This window comes from Thermobia domestica, chromosome 12 (genome assembly GCF_964235325.1).
Source record: "Thermobia domestica chromosome 12, izTheDome1.hap1.1, whole genome shotgun sequence".
Taxonomy (NCBI): domain Eukaryota; kingdom Metazoa; phylum Arthropoda; class Insecta; order Zygentoma; family Lepismatidae; genus Thermobia; species Thermobia domestica.
This window is the reverse complement of record NC_137465.1, coordinates 104,803,751-104,830,521: the sequence shown is the minus strand read 5'-3', so window position 1 is coordinate 104,830,521 and position 26,771 is coordinate 104,803,751. Positions and strand designations below refer to the sequence as shown.

Sequence of the window (26,771 nt, the reverse complement as noted above, 5' to 3'; positions counted from 1 at the left end):
CTGTATGGAATGGAAATTAACATCGAAAAGTCGAAAGTCATGAGAATATCCCGTGGAAACACGCCCTAACGGATCAGAGTAAAACAAAGAGAACTTGAAGAGTTCGATAATTTCAAGTATCTGGGAAGTAGATAACTTTTATTTCTGTTTTCCTTATTAAATCAGTACGCGATGTTACATAGGATTGTGTTCAGTATATATAGTATAGATATGTGTAGTTAATCGAATGTTTCAAATATTTATTTGATGATGCAAAGTGTATAATACAATTGCTATAGTGCATGGTATTTTTATCAGTAAAAGTTCCGATTTTCGATAGTACCGTCGCCTGACGCGAATCAACTACAGCAGTTAGTAAGTCATTCGTTGAAGCATCTGGTTCAGTGAAATAGAAGAGGTAAGATTAGAGTAGTTTTGCATGTTACAAAGTTTTTATGAACCCTGTGAAGTTGATAGTGTAATCTTGAAAATGCATCATTAAGTATATTTACCGCGAGTTTCATTTAATTCTGAGAGCAAATACAGTAGTTTAATTAAATTAAAACAACTTCACGTTCATCCTTAACAGTGTACACATTATCCATACGTAAAAGATAGTAGATTTCAGTGCATGCATACAGGAGAAATGATCACGAGTAAGAGATTTCAGTTTGCGACACCTATGCAGTAATTATATTTACTAAATGATGTTTATCCAGTAATATAAACAAATAAATAGTCCAAAGTTGAAATATATTTTACATAACAGGTTGTAAAGTGTGGGTATATGGTTTCGTCTGTTTTAGTTTAAGTGATGGTAAAAATTCCGAAACTGTACATGTGATGGTCAATGTTTGAAGTATTTTATTCGAGTTTATGACCTCTAATCGAATTTATGTCGTCGGAAATCTCATTACAGATCACAACAAGTAGCTTTAGTGCTTAGGTACTCATATATAGTGGCAGGTATGGTTATAAAATAAATAGGACATAAAGGCTGTAAGCAGTCCTTGGTTATTTTAAACGTTTTGGGATGTCTCGGGTATGAACCCATATGAAATAAAGATGTGAATAAGTAAAATAGATAAATACATAATCATAAATGAATAAGTAATGAGTATTGACAAATAATGAGACTCCACATTGTAAATCTATGCCCGATTATTTTCTTTGCCACTTGTTAGAGGCGTGTTTTTTTATGTAGTTGCGCAAATTGTAGTACAAAACACTCGCTCCTCAAACAATGACCCGCGCACCTATAGTTTGTACTAACGCAATGTTGTGTCTATGATGGATAATATTCCCACTTTTGAACCTGTCTGCTCCATAACAACTACTCAGAAACCCGAAAATACTGCGACTGGAATAAATTGTTAGGATAGTGAGAGAAATTATGTCGTTCTTGAATAATTAGTTTTGGTCTTTTTGTAAAATGTTTTTCCTTTTTATACATACAGTTACTATAATTTAAGTGATTTTTAACCGTAAATATTAGCGAAGTTAATCTATCAATCCGTTTCAAGGATGTATGCAGTGTTAATCTTCCAATATCTTAGTATATATTCAGATGTTTACTAAATGAAACGCTTCATTAATACATAATGGCTCAGTTAAATTAAACTTCCACCACAAATGACCTACCTGCGTAGTAGTCTCAGGTGAAGAAATTTTTTCTTTCTTTCAAGCGTTAATGTTTGCATATAGAATAGGGTGGTTAATATTATAACAAATATTGATATTTATGTACGGTAGATTTCCCGTACCAGACACCATCACCCCGACCCCTTGTATTACCATTACTGTTTCTAATTATGAAATTATTTAGAACCAGGCGTTCGAGGTTTAGCTCCCTTGCGGGATTGGTTATCTCCGATTTGGTTAACATTTTCTCCTTAGTTTTCTAAGGAGTGGTGAATTCAATTTATTAACAGTTGAATATAATCTTACCTGAATGGATTGTATGAATCCTGGCAGTGCAGCACACGACAGACTATGGCCGGATAATTTTTGGTAACATACATCAATTGGTATGTCTCATTTTTAGACGTGTTTTTTTCGATAAATGCTAATAATATATAGAATTTTCTGAATCTTTTAGAAATAATGAGAAATGTTAAGCAACACATCTTCTGAATTACGGAATATAGTGTTTGAGAAGAGCTGTATATTTTAAGAGTGGATACCCAGATGAATTTGAGCATCATCAATTTTTACAGCAGAATAAGCATGGTACCTAATCTGATGTACAGTAGGTAAAGAACGTAGTGTTATCAGGAGAACATAGTGATGGAAAAATACAAAGCAATCATAATCTTAATAATTTGTATTTCGAGGAATAGTATTCCCATCGCTTACAACAGAAATAAGATCCAGAATACTATTATGACATCCAGAATAAATTCTTTTACAATTTTCTCCTTTTATTCCATGTCTATGTGCTTCAATATGATCCTCATCTGCATCACCTTGGTATGGCCTGGAAAACAATATTATTATCAATCCCAGGATATAACTTAACTAAAAGATGAGATGTGGCATTTGTAAGATAAAAGTAACAATTCTAAATAAACAAATGCGTTCTATTTCACATTATACAACTACGGAAGATTTATAAACTATGCGAATTGAACTTGAAAACGCTAATAGAAGATCTATAGCTTCCAGATGCAATACGAGGACAATGGGAGAAGGAAGCTGTTCATCGGATGCTGAATCCACATCGAAAACAGTCTCTCGCTATCTCGTATAATTAAGTACGTAGGAATAAATATTGAAGGTGGAATTTAGTAGATATTAATACTTCAAGTTTCAGTAAAAGAATAAAATTAGATTAAATATATTCTTAGAATTCGGAATCCATACCAAAAACCTTTGTCGTCTCCTATTACAGTTCGTTCCATGATATTCCACCATTAGAACCAGAAGAGAAATGTTGTATTTTGGTTACCATTTATTATTGTATATAAGTATAAAAATAATGATTGTATAGGGGGAGGAAGTATAAAGTGGCCACGGTGGGTAAAGTGGTCATCGGCATTTTTCTCGCCTGTGTATACCTCACACTTATCGCAAGTAGGCCCAATCAGTTGCGTTAGCTGCCATTGTATTTCTAGATGACAAAGAGGTCGGATTCAACTGTTGTTTTGTTTGTATGAAGAAAAAGTTTTCATCTATTATTGATCTAAGGTTAAGTATTAGTTTAATAAATGATTTTCTCTCAGCTATATAGAACTTGATGACTATATATTTTTATTATCAAGTGTAATGCTTCTTAATAATTTTTCTATTATTTTATTTAGTAGTGTTTAAGTTTTGTTGTTCAAAGGAAAAAAATAAATTTACAGATGGCGTGCAATCGGGCAAAGTGGTCAGAAGCAGAGGCGGGTAAACTGACTATCTCTATCTCACTGTGTCTGTGGCCACTTTGCCCGACGCCTCCAATTGATCCAAATATTGCTAAATTATGTATAAATTAGGCTAAAAATTTTGATATTGAAACAACAGTTCACTTATTATATACTTGCAATGCTAGGTATGCTCAAATAGACTTAGATCTATATTCTTGATCGAAATAATATAAAAGTTATTAATCTATTTTGTTCTGTTAACTAATAAATGCACTTGACTATTTTGAAATGTGGGGTTTTGGTAGTTTCTATTTGTATTCTCTGTATTCAGTATTAGGTAACTTTCTTCCGACTACAGGTAACCCACCATGATAACAGTTTCTGTCAGTCTTTCAGATTAGGTGGTTTCTTAATAGATGACTGTTAGATATAAAGATGCACTTTAACCTCCTAAATTAACAAGTCAATTGTAATCCATAAATTCTCACACCGGATCATGGAGCCGCGAATGATATCCCATAGGTAACAGACATTGTGGAAAGACGTGTCCACTTTGCCGATTAGGTCGGGTAAAGTTGACATTTTGTATGACTTGAAATTATCAATAATTACTCCGTAAAGCTTCTTCAAAACAACTTTATTTAAATATATCTTAAAACATAAGGACAGAAATACATTACGAAACTTTTACTTACTTGCTAGCATGTTTCTATAGTACTGAAAAAATTAAAATTCCTTAGGGTGGCTGCTTTACCCATCTTTCCCCTATAAGCACAGCTTTTAACACTTGAAGCAATTTGAACTAAACTTGATACATATATTACTTATAATCTAAGAAAGCACTGTGGAAGTAAGACCTCCTAACACCCCTAAGGGGAGTGGGAGGAGAGTGACGTGCAAAAATGATCGATATAAGTGTCGAATCCATAATTTTCGGGGTCGCTAAGCTGATTGGTGAGAGCCTCAATTACATTTAAGCCCAAGTTTACTCAAGAACATTCATGTCTGCTAGCTTAGGTATTGACAGGAGCAATGCCCGTAATTAATCTTGATTTTGTGATAGAAGGCATCCAAGGCAAAGAGTGGGCGTTGCCCGTAGAGTAAAATGATTGGTGTTGTTATTGATTTGTAGTTTAGCGTCCCTTTCAGCAGCGAGGCTATATGAGACGGGACCTACTGATTAATGTGGAATCCGAGCCACATGAGCTCCCGCCGGTCGAGTAAAATGAATAACAGGGTAAAACTATTCTTCAGGTGTGAAGAACGAGCACTTCAGTTAGCGGAAGGATAAAGTTGAAAACGAAACCTACTCCTGCAGTACTGAATGCATTTAAAGAGAATTGCTTCTCGCTATCTATTTCCGTTTTGTACTATAGTAATCAGTGTTGAAACCGGACATCGTAGATTTTCGACACTTCCAGTTTGAATAGAGGAAGAAAAGTCGAGATAAAAGTCAGTTTTTGGAGGCTTAATGTGCATCAGAAGTCGCTTCTTGCTATCTTTCATGGATTTTACTTTATGAAGATCAATACTCAAACGGAAAACGGTTAGTTTCGATTCGTATCGGTTTAATTAGAGGTTTAACAGAGATGACACCAGTTGTTGTGGCACTGAATCAATTTCAAGAAATCACTCCCTTCTATCTCTTTCTATATTACCTTTATGGAGAAATATTGAAATCGGAAATAGTAGTAAATTACTATTACTTTTGGATTTAGTATAGAAATGCGGGTGAAGATTGCACCTTTCCTTGAGACAGTGAATGGATCATAAAAGGACGCTTGTCGCTATCTAGCACCATTTTGTTTTATTGCGATCAACATTGAAACAGGATTTCTTAATTTCTATCACCTTCGGTTCGATAAGTGAGTTAATGGAGGGAACCAACCTATTATTGTAATATTGAAGCGATTAAAAAGACCGCTTCTCATTATTTTTTATCGTTTTTTTCTAGGTTGATTATCGTAGAGATCGAAAATAGTTTTCTCGATTTCACTATCGGTTAGAATACAGGAATAAAAAGGAGACAGATCTATTGCTGGGACGGTTAATCGAATCCAAGAATCCACTCGCTCTTTCTTTCAGTTTATGTTCTACGGAGATCAATATTGAAAAAGGGAACTGGTAGCATATTACTGTTACTTCTGGTGTTAATAGAAAGACACGGATGAAGATAGTGTATTTTCTTGAGATGCTGAACCGATTCCATAAAATCGTTTATTGCAGTCTGTTGGTGCTTTTGTTCTATAGTGATCAACGGAAAACTGGAAGTATTTAATTTCAAGCACTTCCGGTTTGAATAGAAGATTAATTTCTGAGATCGATCCTATTCTTGGAATGTTGAACCAATTCCAGAAAAGCCATTTCTCAACATGTTTTACAGTTTTGGCTCTCATACCTATTGACAGATGGACATAACCGTCCAATAAGACTTCCGATAATTATGCATACCATATTTTGGAAGACTAAAAATACTAATACTCGTATGTTTAGTTAAAATGTTTAAAACAGAAATGAACTAAACATATAAATATATTATTTTTACAATTTTATAGAGTAATTACATTTCTCTCACATACTGAATACAGCAATATTTGGATATGGCGAAATGATCCCTTATGTCCAAACACAAATTTTATTATTGTTACAAATGGAGTTTCTACAACAAAATATAGTTGGGGTTCAAAAGAATTCCAGACGTAAATACATTATGACTGCAATTATAAATATTAATGATGTGTCAGTCTGACAGTTGCCATATTGAAAAGGGACGTACTGACCTTATATATCTACGGATTAGTTTGGCAACTGACTAGAAAAACGATATGAAATTCCTAGAGCACACCTACTTATCTTAGCTGCAAACTGTATTTATCTATATGTGTATTCCAATTAAAGTACTTTTTTCTGTATTATGAGAAAGGCAGTCAGAAAAGATTAAACTTAAATTTGTTAGAAATAATAATTAATAACAAAATGAATAACATATGGGGTACTCAGTGCAGAAAGAAGTTCACTTTTGATCATTTTAGACATATTTTATCATTAAGATCTGTGCCTGAAGCTTCTTTCAGTGCTTAAAATATTCATCTCCAAATATTATATATAATTCTTATAGTGTAAAAACCAGCCTGAGTCTTCTCGTGTATAGCGTACCGTACAAACTTCATGCCTCCTTCTCTCATAACCTTGGTAATTGGATTGGATTGTTCTCGTAAATCTCTTCTGCTTTGAATGACTCACATCTTACAAAGTTTTTCGATTACGCTCATCATGACGTAAGCAATAGGAATTATGGCTACATCTAATGCTTCACTTTTGTGAATTCGATGCTGAGTTGTTGTAATACCTTAGTTAAAGATCTTCAATATCTCAACGAAATACAACTGAAGCGATATAAGTTTTATTTTTTGAATCACAGTTATTCGGGAAAACTTTTGTTTGTAATTCGAAGGCTATTCTTCTTTAAAAAAGAAAAACTTTGCAGTTTATAGAACTATTATTCTAATTTATTTTAAAACTTTTATTATAAAACATGAATTTTTCATGGAATAATCACTTTCGTAGTCTCTCGAATTGGTGTTCGAACGCGAAGTACAATTATTTCAATCATTTCTATAATGGTTCCTTCCAGTTTCCTTCATTTATCCAAATTCAGTTTCGGTGTTTTTAGAGATTAAATATAAGAACAATACATTAGTGAACTCAAGTACAACATGCAACTAGTTGATTTGCATCACGTTATTCATCCTGAAAAATCTATTGACCTCCAAACCACAATTGCTATCCTTAACTCGATATATGACTTTGAATTTATATATATATGAATTTTGACAACTTGAGTAGTGTAAGCATCATTTACTGTGATAATGAATATCATGAAAATATTGTTATTTTAAGTTACTATCACTATAAAAAGTATCCACGCTTAGTGTACAATATGAATGTATGTATTTGTTACTTCACTAAAGTACAATAACAATGCTAAAAACAATATTCATACTAGTGGACTGTAAAGCTTGATTCGTACACCACATGAATGCAACCAAATATAAATTCACTGTATTTAATGATTACACCTTCAGTTTGCACACAAAAATAATACACGAGAATAAACATAGGCTTGTGTATAGCCCGCTCCCCCCAGTTCTTTGTCACAGGAACTGGAAGAGTCACTACTACTACTTATATTGAGAACAGAACCCAACCAACCCCTGCGGGGCTTCTAACCCGTTCCTACTACTACTACTACTACTATTGCTACTAACTACCACTACTACTACTACTGCTACTACTACTACCGCTACTACTACTACTACTTATACTAAAACTTCCTTACCACAAGATTTACATCTTAAATCTTTATAACGCGATTCCGATTCATTATGAACTGGTATGAATCGTTAGAATCACTTATGATTCGTTAAAAATCACTGGGGGGAGCGGGCTATACTCAATCCTAAACATATTCACAAGGTCTTTAGTTGTAAATGTTTGTAATACGATGGCTTATTATTTGTGCTATGTTGTTGTATGATTTCTACCATGATATATGGTCCACCAAAACTGCATGCTCTTGCTGCCTCCACATTCACACACACCAAACAATAGAAAAGCGTTAAGCAACTTGAACACTGTTGCCAGCTCAAGGCACACACACTGTTAAACACACAAATAATCCCAAACATACTCCCCCCTGTTGGTCAGCTAAGGTCTGACCAAATAAAACAAAATGATACATATAAAAAACGAAACAAACACAAAACTTGAAGAACTGTACTTATTTTTAGATTACTCAAATCTCAATTCTAATCCTTGTTATATGGTAATGCAACTAGTTTGTTGATGGAACGTTTATATGTTCCAGTTGTAGTACGAACCGTCACTACACGAACTAAGAAATCCTTTCCTGGGAACACTTTTTCAATGATGCCCAATTTCCACTGCAATGCAGGAACGTTGTCTTCAATCAGCAAAACTACATCTCCGACCTTGAGATTGTGTTGCGGTGAAGTTGTCTTAGAGCGTTGTTGAAGACCATGTAAATAATCTCGGGACCATCTCTTCCAAATGTGTTGTTTTAGGTGTTGTATCTTCTGCCAACGAGATAAGCGGTTGTGTGGTAGATCGGTGAGGTTAGGCTCTGGTAAAGCTGTAAGTGCTTCTCCAATTAAAAAATGTCCAGGGGTGAGAACACTGATGTCGTTAGGTTCACTTGATAGCACTGTAAGTGGTCGAGAGTTGAGACAGGCCTCAATCTGTGTCAGTAATGTTGCAAACTCTTCATATGTTAACACTGCACCCTTTGTAATACGAACTAGATGGTATTTCATTGATTTTATACCGGCTTCCCATAGTCCTCCAAAATGCGGCGAATTTGGTGGTATGAAGTGCCACTGAATTCCTTCGGGCGATGGAAAATCATGAACTTGAGAACTAAAAGGATCTGATGAAAACAGCTGATACAATTCTTTCAATTCGTTGTTGGCTCCAACGAAATTTGTGCCATTGTCGCTGTATATATTGAGACATCTTCCTCGTCTGGCTATGAATCTGCGTAAAGCTGCTATGAATGACTGCGCACTAAGATCTGTTACCAATTCCAGATGTATTGCCTTGGTGGATAAACAAACAAATAATGCAACATATGCCTTACGTACAGATCTATTTCTAACTGCTCCTGATTTTATGTAAAACGCTCCCGCGTAGTCCACGCCTACGTTTAGGAATGGTCTGGCTTGCTGCACACGAGCTGCTGGCAACTGTCCCATAAGTTTTTTTTTTTGAACCACTGGCCTTTAACTTGAAACACGTGAAGCAATGATGGATGACTTGTTTTACCACCTGTTTGCACCTGATGATCCAATATTTCTGGCGTAGTGATGATATTAATAATTGGGGTCCAGCATGAAGTAATCTTAAGTGTTCTGCTTCAACTATAAGTTTTGTTAAGTGTTGATTTGAAGGCAGAACTATTTGATGTTTGGCGTCAAACGGAAGTTGACTATTCTCCAATCTTCCTCCAACTCGGATCATGCCTTCACTATCTAAAAATGGATGTAAAATGTTCAATTTACTTCTTGACGGAACAATGTTTCCATTACGAAGATGCTGCAATTCGCTGTGAAACCCAATTTCTTGTGTCCATTTGATGCAAACATGGAGCGCTGTGTGGAGTTCTTGTACTGAAAGACCTTCTGTTAGTTTGTTTTGCTTGTGTCTGATGTTATGAACGAAACGTCTACAATATGCTATTGTCCTAACTAACCTTGACAATTTTGAGAATCTTGTTATGGTTTTATTGCACCAATTGTCTAAAGTGACTGTCAATGTTATGGTTCCCTTATTCTCTGGAACTTGATCTGGTTGCAATGAATCCTTACTTGTCACTGACCAATTAGATTCTAAAATAGAAAGCCATTGTGGACCGTGCCACCATAATGAATTGTCCTTTATGGAAACTGCATCTATTCCTCTTGAAATCAAGTCTCCAGGGTTGTCTGAAGAAGTTACATGTTTCCAACAGCTAACGTCAGTTAAGTCTTGAATTTGAGCTACTCTGTTGGCCACAAAAGGTTTCCATTTGTTGCACGGAGAAGCTAGCCATACCAACACGATTTGGGAGTCAGTCCATAGATGGACGCTACTTATGTTCAATTTTAAATTCGGTAAAATCTTGTGAACTAATTTTGCCAAAACAACTGCTGCACATAACTCCAGACGTGGGAGAGTGATTTTCTTGACTGGGGCCACACGTGATTTAGCACATAATAACTTAACTGATATTTCTCCTTGTTGATTGATCGATCGCATATAAATGCAGGCTCCATATGCTCTTTAAGAAGCATCTGAAAAACCATGGATCTGAATCTCCGCTATGTTTCCTTCAACGAGTACATATCTGTCGAATTTAATCTGATTGATTAGTGGAAGTTGCTTGTACAATTTAGTCCATTTCTTTGCTAATTCCATTGGTATACTGTCGTCCCATTGAACCTTTTGCCGCCACAATTCTTGCAAAAATATTTTGTATGAAATGACAACTGGTGAAATTATTCCTAATGGATCGAATATAGAGGCAATGATTGAAGCAACCTGGCGTTTAGTAATGCACTCTTGAACCTTCATTGTTGACGTCTTGCCTTCAACGAGAAATATATCCTTGTCTGGATGCCATGACAATCCTAATGCCTTGACACCTTGGCCCTCATGGAACTTGATTGGACGCTGCACTTCTCGAAGCCCTGGCGAGATGGATTCCAATAACCTTGGATCATTCGAACTCCATTTCCTAAGTGTAAAACCTCCCTTTCCCAGTAACTCTATCAATTGCTTCTGGACCTCTAGAGCTTGCTGTATGTTGCTCATGCCACTACAAACATCATCAATATAGAAATCTCGACGTAATATTTCTGCTGCTACAGGGTAATTATGCCCTTCTTCGTCTGCTAATTGCTGTAGGCATCTTGTGGCCACAAATGAAGCACATACCGTACCATACGTTAGTGTTTTCAACTCAAAAACTTGAATCGGATCATTTCTAGATCTTCTCCACAATATACGTTGTAATGGCGTGTCTTCTGGATGAACATTAATCATGCGATACATCTTAGCGATATCTGCAGTGAATACTACCGAATGAGTTCTAAAGCGCAAAATGATAGAAAACAAATCTTGCTGTATTGTAGGACCAACTAAGAGAATATCGTTGAGGCTTTTTCCGCTGTCAGATTTTGCTGAAGCATCAAACACTACACGGAGCTTGGTTGTAGAGCTTGTAGGCTTAAAAACTGCATGATGTGGCAAATAGTATGCAACGCTGACGTCCTCCTTTTTACGCTCATCTATCCTTACCATGTGGCCAAGATCTTCATATTCTTGCATGAATTCTGTATATTTAGCTTCAAAATCCGGGTGTTGATCGAATCTTCTTTCCAATTGCTTTAATCTAACCAATGCCTGCTGATAAGAAACGCCTAAAACTGTACGGTCTTCAAGCAAAGGCAATCGTACAATGAAACGCCCTGTATGATCTCTTGTTGTATTCTGAACGAAATGTTGCTCACATACAAGCTCTTCGCTTGATCTAGGTGTAACAGTAATTTCTTCTAGTTCCCAGAATTTTTGAAGTTGTTGCTGTAGATCTATGTTTGTCTTCACAAAACATGTTGTTAATGGAATATGGGGGTCACGTTCTTGAGGAATGCGTCCTGCCACGATCCATCCCAATTCTGTCTCCTGAAGCACTGGAAAATCACCTGGCCGTGTTTTGTGTCCTGACTTCATAATTATATAGAATACTTCCGCACCTAAAAGAATATCTATGTCTCCAGGCGTATTAAAAGTAGGATCTGCTAGAACAATGTCCTTGGGAATGTTCCAATCGTCATAATTAATTCTTTCTTCCGGTAGTTTACTTGTAATGTGAGGGAGAACTGAACAACTTATATTCAATGAAAATGTGTTAACACATGAATGGACACAAATATCTACAGAGTACTTTGTATTAGAAATTGCTTGATTTATACCTTGAATTGGAGTATACTGTCTATACCGTTTGATGTTCAATTGTTGCACCAAATTCTCTGTTATGAAATTGGTCTGACTAGCACTGTCTAGAAGCGCGCGACAAGGAACCAAATTTCCCTTGTTATCCCTTACTTTTACTATTGCAGTAGATAACAACACTCTTGCGTTAGGCCTAACCTTTAATGCACAATATGACACTTGCCCTAAATTTTCACTGGAATCTGAGTTGTTACTACGCTCTTGCACCGTAGCACTGCTTACACTTGGAAACCGCACTGATTTGTCCTTTGTTACGTCTACATGCAATAATGTATTGTGCTTTTTGGAACACTTTTTACAACCTCTCGATTTACAATTCTTCAAAAAATGATTACTTTTCAAACAATTCATGCATAATTTATTTTTACGAATGCACTCTAATTTTTGGCCGTGTCCCGCATTCACAAAAGACGAACAAGAATATAAGGGATGCTGGCTATTACAAAATTCACATGCATTTGAAAATGTTGATAAATAAGTCTTTGATGACTGAATACTTTTTGTTTGTTTGTTTTGTACGCTACTACCCTGCTTCACACCATCAATACTAGTTCTCATGTACTCAAGCACCTGACAACGTTTCTCGAGAAACGAAAAGAATTCTGATAAAGCAGGAAAATTAGAATTCGTATTTTGAAGCTCCCATGACTTTCTAGTAGCTGCATCTAATTTTGATACAAAGTGTTGGGTCAAAATTACGTCTGTGAGGTTTACGTTTGGCTCAAGTGCTTGTAGCGCATTCATATTGCTAGTAGCTGTATTTATAAAAGCGCGAAGTTCACTTACATTTTCTTTATACACTGGCTTGATTTGTAGTATTTCGTGAATGTAAGAAGAAGCAATTAGCTTTTTATTTGAATACCTGTCAACGAGTAACTGCCATGCTACTGAATAATTTGTTTCGGTAATTGGTAAATTTTCAATTAGGTTTAACGCTTCGCCCTTAAGAGAAGTTCGGAGGTACTGAAACTTCTGTATTGTGGAAATGTCTTTATTCTCGTGAATAAGAGATATAAAAGTGTCCTTATATGATAACCAATGTTTACAATTCCCGTCAAATGCAGGCAACTGTATGACCGGTAATTTAACTTGTGCGCTACTGCTAGTGCTATTATTAACAGCTGATTCTTTATTTCCATGCTTTAAAACAAGTGCTTGCATTTGAGCCTCTAAAGAAAAATACACATTTTCAATTTCTGCACGAGCGTTTACTGCTTCCGCTTCGGGTTCAATTTGATCAATTTCAATAGTATCTTGCACCTCCTGCAACTTTGACCAGACGTTATTTAGATGTTTTAAGCGTGCACGTATTTCTTCTATATTGCCTTTATTTGGATCAAAGGCCTGAACAAACGTGTTTATTCTTGTTAACTGGCCTCTGTATGCAGATCTTTGCCTCATGTGGCCCGGATAGGACCAATGTACAATATGAATGTATGTATTTGTTACTTCACTAAAGTACAATAACAATGCTAAAAACAATATTCATACTAGTGGACTGTAAAGCTTGATTCGTACACCACATGAATGCAACCAAATATAAATTCACTGTATTTAATGATTACACCTTCAGTTTGCACACAAAAATAATACACGAGAATAAACATATTCACAAGGTCTTTAGTTGTAAATGTTTGTAATACGATGGCTTATTATTTGTGCTATGTTGTTGTATGATTTCTACCATGATATATGGTCCACCAAAACTGCATGCTCTTGCTGCCTCCACATTCACACACACCAAACAATAGAAAAGCGTTAAGCAACTTGAACACTGTTGCCAGCTCAAGGCACACACACTGTTAAACACACAAATAATCCCAAACACTTAGATAAATATATAATTGTACAGTGTACACTAAGTTGAATATGGTAAATACAGTGGAACTGTTTTTAAACATATCTGTCTATGGACTCACGAGAAAATTGACCTCAAAGTTTGGATCTTTGAAGTACTACTTATGTCAATAGTAATATGACCACGCTTGGATACATTTCTAACTGCAAGTTTCATACTAACTTGAGGTGGCTGACTCCAATAAAACTATTTTTAAACATTCGTGTCCATGAGGTTCCTAAAAGAATGATATCAAATGTGGAATACAAATAAACATAAATATCCCAAGTTTGACGTCATTATTCTCGTGGCCTTATGGACAGATGTGTATAGAAATAGTAGAATTCAGCATCCTCAAATTAGTATAATAAGCGTGGTTAGAAATTTATCCAAGTGTGACCACTTTTTAATTGTGACACTATCGTTAGTATTTTAATGAATATTACGGTTCTGTCATTTAATTGATTTAATTTAGTTGTATTATAAACCTAATTTTGAATTATAAAACTATTTAACTTATGTTCTACATGAATATAAACAACTGAATAGACGATTTATTTCCTGCACACTGAAGATTTAATTGAAATTGGAATATTATTTTCGCATTATATATCTTCTAACTCACCTTGTAATAAATAAACTTTAATTTTCGTACTTTTGACTAAAAGGATACTAATGAACTAAAAATCTTTATGAAGTTTTGCTAAATTTAATAGGGTGAGATATTTCTTGAAATGGTTGTAATTGGAAGAAAAACTTCGTAAGTGTTTTTTTTTTTTTGTGTGTGTATATATATTCTGTTACTCAAATTACATTTAGAATTACACTAAAATACCTCAACTTCAATATCGTACTCCTAATACAATAAATTTCATGTTAATCATTCTCATATTACAAAGTTACTAGAGAACATCTGCCACTTATTCCCAATTCTTTCTACACATTCTTATTAAATCAAACATATATTTTGTCACTTACCATATTTCCTCCGAAGTCCTTCTATCAATGAATTTACATAGTGTGTATATATATAGGGTGTTAATGAACTATACCAACAAACTTTAAGAGGTGATACATCACATCAAAATAAAAGAAAATGTTCATATGGACCTTTGGCGAAAAGTGCATAGTTTCAGAACTAGGGCTGTCCAAAATGCGCAAAAGCCAAATTTCAACAGGTACTATTTGGAGTTTCACAAACTATGGATGGTGGTCCTTATCAGTGTAAAGGAAGCCCGCAAACGCAATCCAAACGTGCATATTTTATGAATTTTCAATAAGTGTACAGGGCATTCCCTACAGGGTGTAATTCTCACATATGCTCTCAATTGAGTTTTCAGATATACCCTGACTTCAAGGAGAGTTCAAAGTAGGCAGGAGGTTAGCCTTGAACACAATGGACATCCAATGCTTCGGAGGGAAGTTGGAAGTGTTAGGAACCGACAGCTTAATGTTGTGTGTGTGTGTCTGTGTGTGTTCGGAATAACATGTGATGCGATGTATTTCGTCACTGTATATTTCACGTTTTCTTCACTTATAAACGTGAAAGAAAATATTGCAGCATGCGTTCTCCCGAGTACGAGAGACTGTACTGCTGACGATTCTTAACACTTCCGACACCGCACCAACGGATTCCATGTTCACTGCTATCAAGGCGTAACGTTTGCCTACTTTGGACCAATCATAAAGTCGGAACATATCTCAAAATTAGGTTCATGTCATGTCTGGGAATTTCACCCTGTATGAAATATTCTGTACACCCATTAAAGGTTAATGAAATATGCATTTTTGGATTGCATATGCGTGACTTCCTTTATGCTAATAAGGACCACCATCCACCGTTTCTAGAGCTCGAAATAGGACCTCTTGAAATTTGACTTTTTTCGCGATTTTGGATAGCCCTAGCTCTGAAAATATTAACTTTTCGCCATAGATCCATATGAACTTTTTCTCTTATTTTGATGTAAGGAATCACCTCTTACAGTTTGTCAGTATAGTTTATTGTGGTATAGGTTTAGATTGCATGTCCTTTGTTACGAAATTATATGATTCTAATAAACTGTACTTACGTAAGCACTATATGCAAAATTTCTCCAACGAGTCCATTTTCATGAAAAAGAGGAGTTTCTGCAGCCTCACAGATGGTTCTTAGTATACACTGTGAGCCGTTGAAACCTTTACTGGAAAGAGTAATTATTAATGGTAAGTAACATCTAAGCTTTGACCAGAAATATTTAATATTTTATTATTATTATTATTATTATTATTATTATTATTATTATTATTATTATTATTTAATTGTATTCACATGATTACACATGCATACATTAACAGTGAATATCCATTGCCATTTGTGAAAATTGTAACAACGAAGACATGTGGGAGTGTACTGCAGATTTGTTACCTTAACTATACATAAATGATTACGTTTGCAGACCTTGATAAATCAGTGTGGCGTGAAGCTACCACGTGTTCTAATCAAAGTCTCTATATGTCGTGACATCGAATCAGTCATTGTACGTGTTCCTCACTAATTACCTGCCACGTTATTTGAATTGAAGTCTATAAGACTACGATACCGACTAGTATAAGACCGTGACAAAGAATACACTGATCAACATGATTCATTAAATAAGAAAGGCATGATATACTTCATTCCTCGAAGCAGCCTTGTCTATTCCAGGGGATATATGTCATCGGACATTGTTCTACAGAGATATGAAGTCCATTGTTGTCCGAGGAAGGGAATAACCTTGACCTCCAGAACTTCAGTGATACAATGATAGCTGGTACGTTATCCTCAATGTGAAGCAGAAGAAATTGTGTTGTAGCTAATGGCATCACAACTTCCGTTCGATCTCTATGAACTACGACAATGCATGTTGCTAGATTGTGCTAATTACGGTGCCGTCTAACGCGTATACGCCATCATTACAGAAAGCGATACTTGTCCAAAGACACGACTGTATACTAGTCAGTGCCCCAGCGATTTTTACTGGCATTCGTAGCCTGTGCATTTGTGGTTCTGGCTCAATTGAGAACGAAGCATAGATATGATACAGCCAGCCCATCGTTCAGCAGCCACTGTGAAATCGTCGACGCAGACAAGTCCATACCTGTTAAGGTATTGTGGATCAAACTAACACTGTGGACGACACTCTACGGTCCATCATGAAAGTACGGATAACATACCTGTCGTCCCGTGGCGTGGACATATTACGGGCTTCACTATCCATTCATCTTTCTATTGCTTCCACACACTCACATAGAATCATTGTTGCGTGCCATGTATACTCACCAATACTGCGTTACAAGAAGGTGATTTCCCGTAAGTTGAGCATAATGCCCCGTTCTAATTCAGTCGACTGTTTATATTACACGATTTGACATCCACTAGACTTAGTGACGCTTGCACAGTTGCCCTATTCGCTTCTCTACGCATCAATACTTGTTTGGTACGTAATCTTTTATCCTGCATTTATCACTAAACGTACGAAAAAGAGAGTGCTGCTGGATCCAAGCACTCTCACGGCATGTCGCTAAAATTCTAACCTTTCGTACGTCATATTCTATAGTGAAAATCGTGATAATTTGAATGTTTAAATTTCTTCTTAGTTGCAATTTTTACAAGCAATAATGATTATGATATAAAACTCTCAGGGTCATATAGGCCAATAACAACCAACCTAAGGCGTATCTTGAACATTTGTAAACCGTTGAGTATAATACAGTTATGATAGAACGCACAAATCTGGGTAACACATTATATCTTTAAAGTACAAACAACACAGTGGAAAATCATATTGTTCATTCCTCAAAATTACGTACTATGTATTTCTAGTAATAATAAGTCATAATAAAGATTAACGTATAGTAGGGGTAACATGGTAGAACGTTCACCTCTGGAGCAAGAGTTCACTGGTTCGATCTCAGGCCATGGAAGTTTGGGATGGATTAAATCGCGGTATTGAGCCTCCTGTTTACTTCCACATTATCATTCCACCAATTATTTAATGATCATTCACTTTAACTAGTTATCCTTTTCCTTTGGCTTACATGGTATAACAAAACTTACATTGATCGTTGAACGTAAAACTAAAGGATTTCATTTCATATTTTACAACGTGTTATATTATAATTATATGTTATTCTTTTAATTATACTCCAGTGGATGGGCATTTAAGAGCTTCTACTACGGACCGCATTTAAGTCCAAATTGCAAACTGGTACAAAGTTACACGCAACAAAAAGTGATCGTAGATGGTAGTGATCGCAGCATGGCAACCGCGGAGTAGCACAAATATACAATACCTGATATGAAAACATACAGTATTTACCTCCCTACCATTCGTAATAGGTGCAAGAAGCAGCTGTTCGTGCTTGTAGCCAGTCGTACAAATGCTGACACACGACAGGAGTATGACTTCCCACATTCGCTATAGATGTTTGGGTATCTGGACAATGGTCGTTATTGGAGATATGCGTGCTGTTAGGTAATATCCGAGGATTTCTCATAGTGTCCGATAGATGTTAGATCCGGTGATATATATATTGCAGAGGACGGAGCATAAAACGTGTACAACGCACTGAATTGCTCACCTGCACATCCATGCACAGCTCAACGCTATCAATGTCTCCGAGATCGAGACGATCCTCGTCGCTGAATAGAACAACCTTCTATTGAAATCGCAGCTCCTGTTTGTACCAATGCCAGCAAGACCTTCTTGGTAATAAGCAGGGGTCAGGGATAATCGTGAGGGTGTAACTTGCAAACCAGACTTACCTCAAAGAATTGATTGTTTAGTGTTCGTACTCTCACACGGAGAGTACGGTCACTTAGGGAGCCCGAGCCACCATCTTCCCTGATCCATCAAGGGAGCAGAGAATGAACATGTTGTTATGGAAACCTTTATTCAAGATAATATACATTAATGACAAATCAAAGCCCACGCAGGAGGCGGTTATACTGAACAACCACCCATGCTCTGGGAGCACTACCCATCAGGCCACGCTCAGGTATTTAGTTGCATAACAGACTTTCGCTGGCGTCCTTCTGTCATTGCATGCATACATTGTGATCCGCACACAACGAACTGGCACACATCTACATCCATAGTGTTATCTAACGACCTTCCAGCAGAATGACAATGGGTTCTGGTAACTTATTAAATAGGTCAGATTAGATAAGTTATCTCTATAACTTAATCACATCTTAATCTATTTTCATTCTTCTTGATTGGTTCTCAATACAACTACGGTGAATTGTTCTACTTACTCATATAACACACTTTCAATTTTATTGTACGCATGTCTTCTCTCAACATCTCGAATACTTCTACGAAGCATCATTTCGTTTCCTTCCTGGGCTTTTTCAAACGATTCCGGAACAGGATAGGTGGCTTCTAAAAATATTGTGTGTTTCAACGTTCTGTATGGGATTTTTACAGGCATAGACAATCCATATACAAGCTGTCAATAACAAAGTAAAGAAATAAGTAACATCGCAGAAAAAATATTTTCAGAATTTTCACTAATATGAAAACAAAACTTTTATTTCCAGGATTTCAAAAGCATTTTAATTTTAACTATTTCATATACTTTTGTAGAACAACAAAAAAAGAAATCCAAAGTTTTGAACTCTTCAACATCCAAGTGTTGTCCCCTTGAGCTAATTTCTACTTTCTTTTTGTTAGTTCCAAACACTATAACATCAGCAACAACAATTGATAAGTATAATCTGTTTACCTAATAAGAATACTGGAACATTATATCTACATAAACATTGTTGATAAAATGCGGATGTTTACAGGTTGTATTACTTCAAAATAGTATTATGTGGAAATATACTGAAAACTGAAGCTGTTTCATAACAAATTTAATAACATTGTTTTTAAATGAAGACGACAAGGAAAAAAGGAGGTAAGTCAAGGAATGGTCGAAAATATGTTAATAGCAGAATTATGTAGTCTGAAAGATGTAGTTTGCATGGACTAGATCCCAAAGCAAGAAGAAGGTTAGTAACTAAGAAATCTAATGCTAAAGATTTCGTCTACAAGGGAAGAAGGAGGGAAGTCAGTACAAAACAGACGGAGTTGACTTATGGCTTCTGTGGTCCCGATTTTCTGTCGCTTTTTTTGCAGAAATATTGCAGATTGCTTGGATCTTCCTTACTTGTCGATCGTTGGCGACGTGTTTCTCGTGATTGTCGTGTGAGTAGTTTTACATCTAGCACATATTGTGGAAAGACAAGGAACCTTACACCCCGTGGCGTAAATAAAAAACTAAGCCAGAGGATTATTTTTCTGTGGTCAGGAATCCGCACATTGATTGCAATGTACACTGGAAAGAGGTACTGGAACACAGAGCACAAAATCAAAAAGCACGGATCATTTATACAACGCTGTCACAAAAATATAGTTAGGAGTTGAAGCGTTCATCAGTTTGTTTTATAACCAAAGCAGGGTCAGAAAAAGTACATAATCTTGCTTAAAGAAGAGTCTGCCGAAGCTTTGGCGTTTTTAATTAATATATATATATATATATATATATATATATATACACCAGGTCACAGATGGTAATGGCTACAGCATATTGTGGCGAAGTTTGAATGTCATCTGGAGCAATCTGAAGATCGGTTAATTGTGGCAAGAGCTTTGGTCACATTTTATGATTTGTTGGACAAAGAATTTTAACGAACAAAATAGAGTCTTGTTTATTACTATCAGGCAAATATCTCGATGATTAAAAGCAGGGCAGAATTTGAATTCAAAATTGTACGCTTGTGCTAAATTATGAAGATTCTTCGCTCTTTGCATAGGGTGCTGGTCCAAATGTAGGAAGCAGAAGGTGCCGATGCGTGAAATAATATCTTGCAGTCAAAATTGTTCAAGTGTATCTGCCGTGGAGCTATTAAAAGGTTTCGTTACGACCTAGAGAATGTTTGTTTCTATAGCCACTAAAACATATTTTACCTTTCGTTCTTTACTGAGAAATGGCTTTAAACTGTCAAAGATCCATCTTCTGCCTATATGTTCTGGTGGATGATGTGACAATTCCGCTTGCGAGTTCTTCGGAAACTCTTAGTAGCTGAAGCTCTTGACAATTCTTGATTTCAAAAGCTAAGAAAGACTTTATATTTGGCATATATTTGTTGAGAGCGTTCTTTTATGCTTAGGTAAAGCCTAAATGAGGTGCTGACTAATGTTTATGAATTAAATCGAACCACTGGTCTGCCAAAATTTTGGTATTCATAAAAGATAGAGTAATCTCAATTCTGCGGTAAAGCAAGTTCTCTTTTAATCGGAAATATTTAGCGGCTCTTGGAGTGGAACTTTTTAAGGTTCTTTTCCTTGTAAAACAACAATTACATCGGCATATGAATCATCCTTGCGGTGTTCACGCATATTCTTCAACGGTTCTTGGTGATGTATTTGAAGAGTATGATCTTCAGTGGATTTCAGCAGTAAGTATGCAGATCATCCGGTGCTTGATGTAAGTACGTATCGTCTTGATTGTTCTTATCCTCCATATTTTTTTTGTTCTGAAAGGTTAATAACTTTCACTTGATGCTTTTTGTCTTCTATATAACATATGTCGAAATTGTAGTCGGCTAAGAAAAGTTTATAACGTGGATATTTGCTCAATTGCCGTGTTTAGTGATGTGAGGTATTTGAATTTGTGAACAATTTAAATTTCCGACTAAGTAAAAAGTATCTAAATTTGCATAAAGCATAAATAATTCCGTACAATTCAATTTGTCAAACAACTTTTAATTTGGTTTCTGTAAGTCGTTGGCTGCAGTATTAAACAACTTTTTCTTCGCCTGTTCGGTGGTTATAGGAAGCTAGTAGGCCTCCCATCTGATATGACTTTGCGTCAGTATACAATCTTATCTCTAGCTTACCATCAAAGTGATAAAAAGATTGTGCGTTTACAATGAACTTCCTGGTATTTCAATAATTCATTGCATGGTTGATTCCATTTAAATTTAGAATATTTGGTAAAAACTTGTTGAAAAGGTTCTATGTTGGTCGTGAATTCTTTAATGTGACCTCGGAGATATGAACAAAGCCCCTTGAAACTTTTCAGAAAAATTTTAGTAGTTCGTTTCTTGAAGTTCCTAATTTTATTAGCCATTTTCGATGAAATGCTAATTTTTCTGCTAAAACTCGGAATTCTTATACTTCTAGCTCGTTGTATAACAAATGCATCTTTTTCAAATTACGACGAAAATCATGTTTTGCAGTCGTTGAAATAAAAGTTTCAAATCAGAGAGTTTCTGTTACCATGCATGAGATCCAATAACGTGGTCATCAGCAAAGAGCTTATGCGTTTTCGTAAAATATTTCATATCATTTTAGGTGCTACAGATGATGCTTGAGTACTAGTCTTTTGACCCATAACACAATACTTCGAATTTATAACTGTTGCGCGTATGATTTACCTCTAGAGTCGTATATTTAGGACTTTTTGGTGCAACTAAATTTGGAAGTAACTTTGGGAAATGTCCAGTGTTGCAATTAGTTTTTTTTATTTTAGTACTTGTAAAACTTCCTCCGTGAATTGGAAGGGTATTTTAGATGAAAAGAAAATGCTACGTATAACTGTTCGAAGCCTGTAGATTATAAACTAGTATAAATTCCTTCGGCTTTTTCACCGCTATCAGAGGAGATACATAACTACTAGTATGAGTTTCTCTTATAATTTTATCATCTTACAATAGCTCGATTTGCTCATCAATCTGCTCACGTGTTCCTAACGGAATAGGTGGGGAAGGGTGATGGAATAAAGCGTTTCTATCTATTCACTTCTTATGTATCTCACCCCTGAAATAACGAGTATCTTCTGAGCTGCATAAGAAGACATCCTTGTATTTGTACACTCCGCATCAAAAACTTGCGACAGCTAACGCCGTGCAGCTAGGCTACCCAATAGACACTTTCTTATCCCATAATCGTATCTGGTAAAGAGAGCCCCTCTCTCTTCTCCTTTCTTCTCTTCCATATTAAAATTAGCTAACAACTTGAACGCATTTCTAATTTCAAACTACACATGTATTACTATCGATAAAATGAAATAACGAAACCGACACGAGACAAGATTCATAACTTGCGTTAGGGAGAAACTGAAACACACACAACGAAAAGTTGAAACCAATGGATGTCTATTACACAGAGGTTGAGAAATGAGGCAGAGAGAAATAGACAGACACAGAGAGAGAGAGAGAGAGATAATGCTAGAGAAGAAGGAAAAAGACAGAACACATAAAAAGTGGAATTTTAAATTTAGTAAGAAAAGAACCTAACATTATAAAGTTCCGTTACCAGAAATCCAATATTAATATAGAAATAACGTTTGTTTTTATATATTTTTTTCAGACTGTTCGAACGTATAGAGGATCCTTAAAACATAAATTAATCTCTTTCTTAAAGGAAAGTATACTTAATTTCCAGTAGAACTCTAGATCTCACACACACATCTAAGATACTGTCAAAAGTTTTACACACATGCTTTGTTTCTGCGTGGTTCGGTTGTAAATTCGGTTGTGTTCATTGGCCGTACTGATGCAAACTACATTCTAATAAACCCAGCAGGTATCGTACACCATACCTTCCATTCCAGACTACTAATGCAAAGTGAACAAAAAAAGAAAAAAAACGAAAAGAAAAAGGAAGAAAGAGAGAAAGATAAAATTGAATGAGTGCTATTTTACTGGTAATTTTTTATCAGAAATATCCTGTATTAAAAGTCCAAACCCTATCATAATAAAAAGTTACAAATGTTCAAATGGAAAATTGGATGTTCCTTATAGATGTAGCAGACCTTGCATGTTTCAAATTTCAACGTGAATAAATCTCATTGAATTATAAGGTGGAAACAAATTTGTGTCAAACTAGTATATATGAAATTTTGTTTTCAAATAACCAAACAGGTTGCCATTTTCTAGTCTTTTCCGAAGATTTATCTCTTCCGAACATCCAGCATCACTTTCATCTCTTGCGAATATAACGTTTGATAAAAAAAAATGTTTTGCTTATTTCCTTGCGTTTAAACAGTATTTCTATCAGAGATGATGAGGACTGGAGATGTTATCCCCAGAGCACGAAAAACTCGATGCTGAAGTTGCCAGTTAATTATATTCTCTAGACCAGGTCTATCGGTGTCTTGCTCCGTTTTATCTTTGGAACACAGACACGCACATGAAATGCGTGTGTACTTGAGAGAGAAGGGGGAGAAGTGAAAGATCCAACGACAGGATATGAAACATTCTTATCATTACAGTGTATGATGAAGAACGCAAACAGTGTTTATTTGAATTCTTGACAGTGATGCTTTAAGTTCTCCAACAGTAGATAAATCTCTGTTTGCAGACATTATTTTATGTGAAGAAGTTATACTACCGACGGGGAATCGAACCGAGATTTTCCGCTTGGAAGTCTGGTACTTTACTACACCACCGATTACTTTACCCAAACTTTGTTCAACGAATGTTGTAATATTTCTTACCTAGAACGATAACAGGAAAAGTGTTTACTGCAAATCAATGAAGTGTTTCGAATATCCTGGTAAATTCCTTTCCCTCTCCTAACCAACATTCGTAAATCGTTTCTATCATGATAAGCGTTTTTGCTTCCATATTCTTAAGAATTGCATGTCGAATATGAGAAATCGATCCTTCACTATCACTTTGTTAAAAATGCAGTTTTGGCGTGAACAGGATTTGAATCCATGCTGGACAGCTTTATTAGTTGTAACTCCATTACGTTACTTCTACTCTATCATGCCACCTGAAACCAGAAGCCAAATATTACTTACTTTAGCCTTGATCTTCGGAACGATCAAGCATCTTCCTGTAAGGTTATTTGCACCTAAGTGCACAACGAAATTCATTTATTCGACGACCTAGAGAGAAATTAGTGCCCACTAATAAAGGAAACAGCATACAATAAAGGAAAAAATACAGAAATAAAAACATCTTATGCAGTAGTTTTGCCCTTATTATTATTATTAGCATCAATTGGCCGCTTTGCTTGGCTAAATTGAGAAAAAATAATAATATGCTCCGTTATTTAGTCACTTTTTACCATTACTAAAGAGCTGTTTGATATCGATCATTTTCGATGAATTTTATATATCCCCTCCCCTTCCCATGTTGCGGAGCACGCCATCTTCAGTGTCATTATTCATCCCAGCCACCCAGAAAACTATGAATTCGTGAATGATATTGGTCATTTTGATCATTTTTATATGTCTCCCCCTCCCTATGTTGCGGGCTCAATTTGGATGTAAACGGCATGAGATGTGTCATTGTTCATCTTATCGACTTCATAAATTATAGATTCGATGCTACTGTCGGTCATTTTTCGTTCTCTTTTAAATGTTGTTATCCTTCCCCCTTCCTTTAGTTACACCATCAAAATGATGTGAGGAAAACCATCTCGGGTTCGGACTTCATCTAGGTAGAAAATTTTATCGAGATTGGTACTGTGGTTCAAGACTTGTTGGGTCTTATGCAGAGTTGTTCTGAAGCGTTATTAGTGCCATACTAAAGAGATAGACTAACATATAATTCATGGACTAGTGAGGCTTTCAGTATGACGTTAATCATACATCAAAATGGCTCTGCATAAGGCCCATTAAATTTTATTTATGTTTACATATCTCCCTTTCCCATTCCCCTTCTCTAAGTTCTATCGTCAAAGTGAAATATTAAAAACCATATCAGGCCCAAACCTCATCTATGTTAAAAACTTGATCGAGATAGGTCGCATGGCTCAAGAGTTATTAAGTTTTATTTATTTTTATATATCTTTCCCCTCCACTCCACTCCTCTAAGTTTAGCCGTCAAAGTGATATGATGAGAACCACTCCAGGCTCGAACTTCATCCATTTTCAAAATTTGATACAGATCTGTCCGGTGGTTCAAGACTTATTAACTCATTAACAGTCACTTTTATTTTTATTTACATTGATTTTTTTATATCCCCTTGTCCTCCCCCGTCTCTCCATTCCACCATCAAAGTGAAATGATAAAAAGCATTCCATGCACAAAAGTAATCTACGTTGAAAATTTCATCCAGATTGGTCGTTTGATTCATGACTTATTAAGTTTTCTATATTTTTTATATTTTTCGTGGGCACTAATTTCTCCCTATGACGTCGAATAAATTAATTTCGTTGTGCACTTAGATGCAAATAACCTTACAGGAAGATGTTTGATCGTTCCAATGATCAAGGCTAAAGTAATTAATAATTGGCTTTTAGTCTCAGGTGGCATGGTAGTGTAGCGGTAACGTAATGGATTTACGAGTAATACAGCTCTCCAGCATAGGATCAAGTCCTGTTATCATTTTTTACAAAGTGATAGTGAAGAATCGATTTCTCATATTAGACGTGCAATTCTTAAGAATGTGGAAGCAAACACCTTTATCATGATAGAGACGATTTACGAATGCTGGTTAGGAAAGGGCAAGGGATTTACCAGGATATTCGAAACACTTCATTGATTTGCAGTAAACACTTTTCCTGTTATCGTCCTCAGAAAGAAATAGTATTACAGCATTTGTTGAACAAAGTTAGGGTAAAGCAATCGGTTTTGTAGTGGTAAAGTACCAGACTTCCAAGCAAAAAATCTCGGTTCGATTCCCCGACGGTAGTATAACTTTTTCGCATAAAATAATGGCTGCAAACAGAGATTTATCTTCTGTTGGAGAACTTAAAGCATCACTGGAGAGAATTTGAATAAACAGTGTTTGCGATCTTCATCATACACTGTTATGATAAGTATGTTTCATATTTATATTCGTCCCTCTCTCTTTCTTGACGTTTCCCTATCCTGTCGTTGCATCTTTCACTTCTCCCCTTTCTCTGTCATGTACACACGCACTTCATGTGCATGTGCGTGTTCCAAAGTTGAAACGAGAGACTGATAGACCTGGTCTAGAGAATATAATTAACTGGCAACTTCAGCGTCGAGTTTTTCGTGCTCTGGGGATAACATCTCCAGTCCTCGTCATCTCTGATAGAAATATCGTTTAAAC

The 26,771-nt window shown here is 35.8% G+C and overlaps 2 protein-coding genes across 2 annotated transcripts in view; one reads left to right on the top strand and one right to left on the bottom strand.

Annotated features, from left to right (window-relative positions):
• The first annotated feature begins 322 nt into the window (after positions 1-322).
• The window catches only part of LOC145665767 (uncharacterized), a 153,424-nt gene continuing 126,975 nt past the window's right edge, over positions 323-26,771 (top strand). The window contains exon 1 of the mRNA XM_081732895.1: positions 323-397. The gene's annotated coding sequence lies outside the window, so the exon portion shown is untranslated. The remainder of the gene's footprint in view (positions 398-26,771) is intronic.
• The window catches only part of LOC145666061 (uncharacterized), a 47,143-nt gene continuing 22,664 nt past the window's right edge, over positions 2,293-26,771 (bottom strand). The window contains exons 3-5 of the mRNA XM_081733159.1: positions 19,007-19,200; positions 15,801-15,911; positions 2,293-2,455 (exon numbers count right to left, since the gene is read on the bottom strand). Coding sequence (XP_081589285.1) covers positions 2,293-2,455; positions 15,801-15,911; positions 19,007-19,200 — 468 coding nt within the window. The remainder of the gene's footprint in view (positions 2,456-15,800; positions 15,912-19,006; positions 19,201-26,771) is intronic.